The sequence below is a fragment of the Aulonocara stuartgranti genome, assembly GCF_965226115.1.
Source record: "Aulonocara stuartgranti genome assembly, chromosome: 10".
Classification (NCBI taxonomy): Eukaryota; Metazoa; Chordata; class Actinopteri; order Cichliformes; family Cichlidae; genus Aulonocara; species Aulonocara stuartgranti.
Window position 1 is genome coordinate 16,776,869 of NC_138946.1, and position 9,885 is coordinate 16,786,753.

General features: G+C 41.3%; 1 protein-coding gene across 1 annotated transcript in view; it reads right to left on the bottom strand.

Moving 5' to 3' along the window:
• The window catches only part of ubl3a (ubiquitin-like 3a), a 35,335-nt gene extending 26,007 nt beyond the window's left edge, over positions 1 to 9,328 (bottom strand). The window contains exon 1 of the mRNA XM_082549766.1: positions 8,581 to 9,328. Coding sequence (XP_082405892.1) covers positions 8,581 to 8,607 — 27 coding nt within the window. The 5' untranslated portion in view covers positions 8,608 to 9,328. The remainder of the gene's footprint in view (positions 1 to 8,580) is intronic.
• Between the last annotated feature and the right edge of the window lie 557 nt (positions 9,329 to 9,885).

The following is a 9,885-nucleotide window of genomic DNA, read 5'->3' on the forward strand; positions in this document are numbered from 1 at the left end:
ACACACATATACATAGAGCCTGTCCTGGCACAGCGAAGCTTTAATATAAATGTCCCCTCAGCTGGAAATTGTTTCCAGCGTAGCTGAAAGACCGCTTTTATTGAGCTAGTTAAACACCCCCACCCCATCCCCCTTTTCTCCTACACACAACCAGCACACACGCTCCTTTTTTATACTCAACATAATACTTCTAAAGAAACACAAGGTATTTTTCTGCATTTGTAAGCCTTTTTTTAGATTTACTTAAATTATACACCGAAAAAACAACAGTGTCACAGTTTTAAGTAAAGTCCTCATCGTGTAATGTCGTTTGAATGACATTAAATATAAAGCATGACATTATAAGAGGACCCAAAAGTCTGCAAATGTAGTTAATGCCTGGTGTAAACCTGAAATAAATGCATTACTCATTTAGAATGAACATGTTTGTGCAGAATTTTCATCAGCGGGGGGGGGGATGGAAAAATACAAAAGCGTCCAGTTTGCATTAATGATTCACATTAGTTCACATTGCCGGTTGGGGAAAAAAATGACAATGAGCAGCATATTTAATGACGCTATCATACCCCCTTTGCACAAGTGCCTCGGGTGGTTGAGAAAACGATATAAATGAACAAAAGGTTTTCACTCGGTCTCCTTTTGGAAAACAAGACTTTCTATGTAAAGGACATTATAATGAGCTTTTGTTAGACTGCTCATCTTCCTTTTCACGTCTAACTCTGTGGCCCTTTCTCAACTCGTGTTTCTCTTCCTCTTTTCATCTTCTTAATTCAGCCGGCTGAAGCATGAATTTAATTCCTTTAGTATTAGGTGGCAGCTCAGCTTCTCCTTATCTCTCTTTTACAGTTAAGCTGCTGTTTTCTTAGACGTTAACTTAAAATACATTGTGGTCCTGTCTTTGATTATATTTCTGGGTTTATGGCGATTTAAAACAGATGAAGAACAGTGTTGGGATTGTGCATTTGGGTGTTTTTCTGCCAGAGATATATTTGCGCCATCATGGGATGGGCCTTTAGCTACGTCAAGTTGGGAGATTTACAATTTACAGGAAACATAATTGAATGTATTGGTGACATTTGCGTGATTATAGACTCACAGTGTCTTTTTGTATGGCTAGCCAGTGACATAAGGCGTTAAATGATACAGTGCCAGCAGCACAGGAACAGCATCATTACATGCAAACAGCGGCTTTTTGAAGCCAGTCCAGTTTGTCCTGGGATCTGGAGCAAAGGTGAGCTGGTGTGGGTGTTACTCCACCGGCAACACCAACAGCAAATACGTCACATTTAACAGCAAGAAGAGGTTGTGCGTTCGCTGCTTCCTTCATGCAAATATGCACATGCTCACATTTGTCAAAAAATAAACATGCACATCGACATTAAAAGCAGCTGCAAGCGCACGGGGATTCATTTGTTGAGTGTGCGAGCGCTTGTGTACGACTTACATTCATACCCCCTTATTTAAGTCATGCTTGGACTGAACCATTTGGCACAAAAGCCTAAGAGTGTCCTCGGGTTACTTTTGTCCTGAGGTGTTTTGTGTCCAGCATCTACTACTAAGAACATTTCTGTTTTGGAAGAGCTCAATGCCAAGAAATCACAGTTGTCACATCACTATTATTGCTCCAAGGACACAAACATTTACAACTACAACCTGAATTTTACACAGTTTTGTATTTTCAATTGAGTGTAGTTATAGCCGTTTAAATTCACTTTAGCTTTTGTCATTTAAAAATGTTCTGTTTTAGTTTCAGTGTTAGTTAGTAACTGCATGCAACAGCTGCCTGTCTACTATTAAGACTATTAAGAGGATCAGAATCAGACGAGTAGACCAGTTTCATCTTGAATTACCAGCCCCCACTCGCCCCCAAAATGATGAAGCAGTTCAACGCATTCCTCAGCCTGTGCAAAGCCATACCTGCCAACACCAACTGCTGAAAAGGGGAGGGTTTTCTAACGTAATACGTGCTTATCCCAACACAAGCACAATCTGTCTTTTTCCTTGTAATTCCTTGGGGTGACTTAAACAACTATTCCCTCTTTTAATAAAATCTGTGCTAATCCTGAATTCAAAAATAGGAAAAAAAACTTTAACTTTATTATAAGGATCCAAACGAGGAAGTAACACTTTATTTATACTCCACAGTATTTGATTGTGGAGTTAATGTTTAAAAGCACCTGTAACAGCACAGAGGCTGAAGGGAAACCTAAATTCTGCAGAAAACAAATTGATCATCATTATTGATGTTTACTGTTTTTGCTTTGGGGAACTTAAATATCAATGAGATTGCTTTTTTATAAGTGGAGTTTTTTTATTCCTCCACAGCTGCTCCATATGTTACTCATTCTTCAACCATAATGTTTTACTTTGGTTTGGAGCAGCCAAGAAAAAAGAAACAAAAAAGCAGGTTAATCATCAACTGTATATAAAAGATGGCCCCCAGCTTCCAGGTCAGAAAAGTCTGCATTCTTTCCAAAGGCCAGTCCTTTTTTATGTTCAGTTTGTCAATTATTTTCCCACAGGGAGAATAACAGTTTATAAAGGATGGCATGGAAAAGGATGGGTGGGCAATGTCCAACAACTGCAGGTCCTCTAGGTGTCACTTGAGGCTGGCTCCAAAAGACACCCAATCCCCAAAATGAATAACTTAACAGCATTAGAAAGCATGGTTATGGCCTGGTCCAAAAACAGTTTGAACCTTTATGGACAGTCTATGGACAAGTCAACTCCCTGGATAAATTCAGGGCATGGCTAAATTGTTTTGACAGGTATCCCAATAATGGCACCGGATTAGTGTCTGCTAGGCTTCATCCACATCCTTCCAGTAACTAAACTGGACCTGTTCACTCTGTGTGTGTGCTGTTGGAGCATTTTTAAAGTATTATCCGTCTAATTTTCTTCCTTGTTTTCTACTACAGACCAGCCTATACGTTTGTGCTTTAATTTTGGTGACTGATATTCAGTATTTATTAGTCTGTCCCTTACCACTAATTAGCTGATATGTGCATATCTGCACTGGACAGTTACAGTTTATCAATGCAGCTTGCTAACCAAAGCTTGTCACCTTTATCACTCCACCCATAAGACAACGTCCGGCGTCAACCCCCCCCCCAAAAAAACAAAAAAGAACAAGGCGTCCCCCAAAGCACTAAAGGTTAGATTTCAAAATGCAGAGTTAGAAGTCAGTGATCATGTTATCAATGCTACATCCATCTTTTATACTGCATACTGCATGCAAGTCCATCAGTGCATCATTTACGTACAGTCTATGGTTGAGCTGAATGTAAACACGGTGTTCACTTACAGCACTACACTAACTCTCCAAGCACGATACCATACATGTATAGAAGAAAACTTGCAGCTTCTTAAAAGGTTATGTTCATGAGGTTCTAAAAATTCCTATTTTTTACATTAACAAGGACAACACTGCTTAATAGAACAACACGTCAAAGGAAACAGACAAGCTGGGAGAAAGAGATCAGGGAGAACTAACAAGTACGTAGCACTACATATTTGCAGCACATTCACAGGATGCACATGCCCAGACACAGGCCACAATGAAGAACATGCAGACAAACGTAAGCAAAAAACAGTTACATAACCAATCGATAGATGACAGCTTCTCAGTTGGACTTCCTGTTGGTGTTGTTGACATGCATCAATGCAATAAAATTACCTCTATACAGAGGACTGCTGGGGATATACATTGACAAGAGCTTTTCTAATATCATTAACTGTAAATACAGCTTTGAAGAGCGATACAGTCCATTTTGCAGCGACAAAGCATCCCCTCACAAATTAACTATAAATACAGCCACACAGTCCACAAACAGATCATAAAAAACTTGACAACTCTTTTTCTTTTCCAATCCCATCAATCAAAATATCGGCTAAATGTATTTGGTTCATTTATGTTTGTTAAAATATTTATATATATATTTTAGCTGCTGTATCTATTCGAATCTCCTGACTGGCTTGAAATTAATAGGAATCAGGCACACAGCTCCTGCACCTTCAGAACTACCATTAGAACTTTCCATGGCTCTGCGAGGCCTGCATGTGACGATGCCAGAGTCAATATGTCAACTGCTGCACGGGGGCAAGATGACGTAATCCTGATCTGTGACTCAAGACCGGCAGTACATGGCATTGGTAGCACACACATATCCAACGACATGCTTTCTCCAACTGGCGCTGTCAGGCTTCAGTCATGTTCTCGCTCCCTCTGAAAGTGTCAATCAAAGCCTTGTTAGCATCTCCAGCCTGAAGCTGACAACGCCTGCGGATCTGTCACTGTGGCATACGTGCTGAGCTAAGCTCTAGCTGGAATCAGAACATCAGAACCGGTAGTGTTGTTTTCTGCAGCAAGGATTCCCCACCCATTGTTTCTTTCATTCCTCATCTGCCACCGACACACAGTGGCCTCTGACCCTGACCTTTGACTTCTTTTGTGTGTGTGCGTGTGTGTGTGTGTGTGTGTGTACCCAAACAAGTCACTGCGCTGTTTTCGAAACCACACACAGAGTAGATTTATCCAGTCCTAATACCACTAAACAAATCTGATATACAGCATTTCTTTTGCTTTAAATATAGTCACAGTGGCGCAATCAAAACAACTGGATCGACAATAAGGATTTAGCCATGAATCAATTAATCAAGTCATCATAAGTCAATAGACAGAACAAAGAAAAAAATTAACAATAAGTGGAAAAAAAAGTCTGTTTTAAGTTGAGATTTGCTCAATGACATCCACACACTGCTGTACCAACTTCAACGTCTCCATCAAACCACATCAGCAGCATTTCCAGGCAAAAGACAGAAGACTTCATTGACTTAATAACAGTAATTATTGACTAGGAGCTCACACTGATGTTGTTGTTTTTTTTGTTTGTTTGTTTCAATGATCAAGTTGTAATGAAGCTAGGTCCTCCACGCCAAAACGAGCCAGTTTGGGTGGTTTGGCATTTAATAAGAATGCCTCCCGGGAGGGCGGCTTCCTCAGAATGCTTTCTGGGAACGCCCAGCTGGGAGGAAACCCAGGGGAAGACTCAGGAGGAACCGGAAAATGCTGCTTAGCCTACTGCTACCTCAGTCCAACTCCCGAGAGTTAGAACTGTACTGTACCACATGGTTTGTTTTGAGTCAGAGCTGCGATCACCTCCTCCAACACAAATTAACATGTTCTCGCCAGTCCACAAATGACGGGGTGTCTGAATACTACACTCGTTATGTGTGAGTGAGTATGTGTGATCACAGTCTTTATTTCTTCATATCATCTCATAGCAGGATCGCATGTGTTCCTGTAGTAGTAACCTCGTCCAACCGGGAAGAAGGACCAAACAGTTAAATTCATTTAAAATTTGCAGGAGCAGTTGATACAAAACTGTGTCGATCAAACAGCTAATTCCTAAATGACTGCTTATTTGATAAAATAGCTGGAAAATGTCCGCAAGTTCTTAAGGACCAAGTGGATGATTTCAAAAAGCTGCATTTTTGCTTTAAAATAGCAGCTAGCTAAATGGCTAATTCGCTGACTTGTGGAAGCACCCTTTACTGACCCAGTCACCAAAACTCCTCTGTATCACTGACAAAAATCTGAGATGTGTCGATATGATTAAGAGGTCTGCAAACAGGTTAAACCAAAACTTGCTGTTGTTAATGGTTTAAAACAAGCATTAGCATACAAATGCTGCTGTTTCATGGTCTGTTACAAGTCTATGTAAGCTGAAGCTCCCCGTCTTGCCTGTTAAGCTGGGACATATCGAAAGTAGCGATGTCTGAAATTCACTCTGCTCTGTGGGCCTTTCACTCTCATCTGTGGTGTATTCATTCAGCTGGGCTTATCTGAAAAAGGGCGCTGCTATCTTCTCCTCTTCCCGCTACTCTCTCCGTCTCTCGTCTCGTCTTGTTGCCACAACACATACCTGCAGTGCACAAAGACCTATCCTTCTACATACTTTCACGCAGACACACACCCAGACTCAGATTCAAGCGTCTCACTGTTGCCATGGGGACTATTTCAACCCTGTCAGCACTTCTAAGATCTGCCCGGAGAGAGGCAATTTGCCCCTCTTCCCATGCTTCGCAGTCTTTCTATCTACCCATCCTCCCCTCCTCCTGCTCCTCCTCCTCTTCTTCTTCTTCTTCTCCCATTCGAAGATGGAAAAAAAATCCCATCCTCCATTCTCGAGAGGCATGACTATTGCTTCTCCTATTCTTTCTGTCAGATTCATTCACCCTCAGTGTTTGGCACCAGCAATCTCCTCTCCTCCTACTCTCACTCCCACTCTATACAGCCTTTATGAGGCTGTGTGTATACACTTGCTTCTTCCTCAGGCTGAGTGAACATTGAGGTGGGGGGCTTGGGGAGAATGTGCATCTGCTGCTGATTTCAGCCACACAGGATCAGCTAAGTGCTGAGAGCTGAGATTTTCCCCCCAAATTTCCGTGGGGAACCCAAGGGGCCAGTTTGATGTATCGACTGAGCCACACCACAAAAGGGAAGATTAGAAAACCTGAAGTGTCTTACTCATGTGGCGAATCTGACCTTTATGTTTCTTCTGCAGGCATTTTAATAGCGTAAGCCTGGAGCAGGCATAAAAAAAAACGATTTAAAAAAGGGGGAAAGGATTACTACTTTGGAGAAGTGAAAAGAATATTATTACTCTACCTCTTAAGAAATGAACTTTATGGCCGGCACTGCCGATAAATGATGTAATAATAATGTGATACTTCCCCAACGGGGGAAATTCTCAGAGAACAAATCAGGCAGAGCCATAAACCAGCTGGCAGGGATTCACTGAGTTGCTTGAAGACAATTTAGCAGGAGGCTTGTGGCTCAAAACCAAAGTTCACTGGCTGAACGATGCTCTTGTGCTACCATAAAAAAATTAAAATAATAATATCCACACCCACAGCCAAGGTGACATAATATTTTAGTATTCAGCTTCCAGTACTTCACAGGTCAAAAGATGAAAGATCCGGCTCATAATTATGTCTGTAATCTGTGAGAATATCTCGCCATTAGCTACACTTTGAGATGCTCTAACACACATATACACAGTGGACGTCTCATTTACTTCCTCAGAGCATTATCCAAATATCCCGACAACATTATGGACCTGCAGCTAAGGGGATCAGCTGAACTTGGACAGGCCGGAGCAGGGCCACAGCTGGGATAGCTGATCTCCCGGAGGGGCCATATTACACGGTTTATCCTTTCTATACATAGACCTGTAAGTATTCTTAGTGCCACCACACGCTGGCAGCAAAGATAACAGCCATAAAACTGTCATGCCCACGGGAAGGGAAGCATTACGTCAAAGACCCAAACCCAGCTAAATGCACTTTGTGATGCTTTTAATTTTTGACAGTGGGGAGACAGGAAGCTGACGTAAATCCTTATGAGGAGAGCTCATAATACACATGACAGCCAGTAAGCTAGTGTAAAACAAGTTAAGATGTCATAGTGACTGAAAGAGTTGCCTGCTGATGACCACTTTTTACTGCCTTTGTTTTAAGGTCTACATCAGTAGGTGTGACATGTCGCTGTATGACGCTGATTTTATAAACTCCAGGGTGCTTTCAGGCTTTCTGCGATGGCTCCAATCTGATAAAGGCATGAGGAACAGATCTGAGCGGGAAGTATCATCAAACTGGGAAATGCAGAGTAATCGCAATACGATAAATCACAGCAACATAATTAAAAGTATGTGTTCCCACAGGATCGTGCTGCTGGTTATTGCAGTTTCTGCTCATGTTTTACAAATGTTTGTGCATGCACTGCCTTCTTTTTTCATGCGTTTGTGTGTGTTTTAAAATGTACTGATCTTTTTAAACTTCATCTAACGTTTTCCAGGATGCCATTGTCTTCCACGGCTCCCTCTGCAGCGTGAAGATGAATTTCTAAACCCTTGTAACTTTCTTGAGTAATGCATGTGCAATTAACTCAACTTTTCTTTAGCCTCAGGATTTACGAAAGGGTGCCGACCAGAGCTCAAGTGGAGCAAATGATCGGTCCAGCAGTTTGCAATCTAAATATGTTCAATTCAGGTCTGAGGTTCTGATTTCTTCCAAAAGCTGGACCCAGGTAATGTTAAGCTTTGTGTCATGATCAAAACTGCCTGTTAACCTCCACAATCAACTTCTTTCTTCACATTTCCTAACTTTTTAAGTTCTCTCTGGATGCAACTGCCTCACCACCGCAAGATAATATGATGCATAAAAATGAAGGTACACTTGATGATGGATTGTAAATGGAGTATAAAGCTTCCAGAGCTTGCTAAAGGAGCTCCACACTTAGTCAATGGCAGCCTAAAACTTTTTACAACATGTACTTTTAAACAGTCAGCAAGAAGAAAAGAAAAAAGTTAAACTTCCACATTTTATTTCCAGAGAACCTCTGGAGACCCAAATTTGATCAGCCATAAAGGGTCACACATACAGCTGAATTAATAAAAGCAGAAGTAGCGGTCGTGGGCAGGACACACTCAGACGCGTCTGCTTTCAAGTCCAAAGCCTGAGGAAATGAATGGGTGTGAATGTTAAAACAGCGGAGGAGCTGACAGGCATTTCTCTTACCATGTCTGCTGGGGTGCTGCCCGTCATCGTGAAGCTTCTCCCGGTACTCGGAGGTGTTCAAACGCACATACACACACTCACAATCTCCCTCGCAGGGCAGATGCCAATATTCCTTCTCTTTTTTTTCTTCCTTTTTCTCGCACTTGTAAAAAAGCTCCCCGCAGCTCTGACAAACGCGTCCTTGTGGTGTTTTAAAAGCAGGAATTTATTTATTTTTTATTCCCGGCGACTCGCTCTTTCTATCTCTGTCTTTCTTTCTTTTTTTTCCCACAGTCACAACACTGAGGTAGCCGAGACGTGTGAAAATGCCTCTTCCTCTCTATTGCACAATCATTTCGTTAATGTCTCTCCCTCACAAATCACTGATTTGGGGAAATATACTTAAGATTAGAGGGGCAAACTGTCGACCCGAGGGCCTCCTTTGACCCTCAAACATCAACAATATCCCGATTCAGAAAAAACAGAGGTGCCTGCGACATGCGAAAAAACCAATACTGCTGGCACATCCGGACGCGGACCTTGTTCTCTCGGGGTGGAAAAAGAACAAAAAAACATCCGCAAGGTTAACGTCTGCCGTCCTCTGATAAACTCGAACACGTCCGCCGGTCGGCGTGAAAAGGCGAAACGGTGATATGAGCCGGTCCTGCTCTTTAAAACGCGGGTATGACCGCTGTTAGCGTTTCAGACTGCACTGCTGCACCTTTAGGACCCGTTCAGCTGTCATTCCGCTGCCTCGAGTCAGAGTAAAGCTAGCCAACGATTCAGAACTTCCGGTGTGGGTTTTCAAAATAAAAGAATGTAACCGCTTAAAGGCTTTTTGTGTGAAAGTTTTTCTTTGAAAAAATTGGGGAAAAAAATAATGTACAAATCATGACATTAGTCTAGCATGCTGGGGTTTCTATCTGTCTATCTATCTATTTATCTAGCTATCATTTCATTTTTTTTTTCATATCATAGAACTTCCCACTTAAATTATGATTCTCAAACATTATGTGGTTGTCTCCTCCCACTAAAGTAAGTAATAATATTAATAAATATGAAACACATTAATTCATGAACAATAATAAAAAAAATAAATAAAAGTATCTTATCTATCCATCACTACTAATCCTATTTTCTATTATTATAGTATATTATACTATTGTTTTAGTTGTTCACTGGTAATTTGTCTGATTACTCAGGAAAACTACTCATGTAAGCTGCACAGCTATTTTATTGAAGAACATCTATACAACAGCCTATTAAACATTCATCAAATATTTCATTATCCTTAATGAGCTGTGACAGTGCACCGTGACCTGAAAA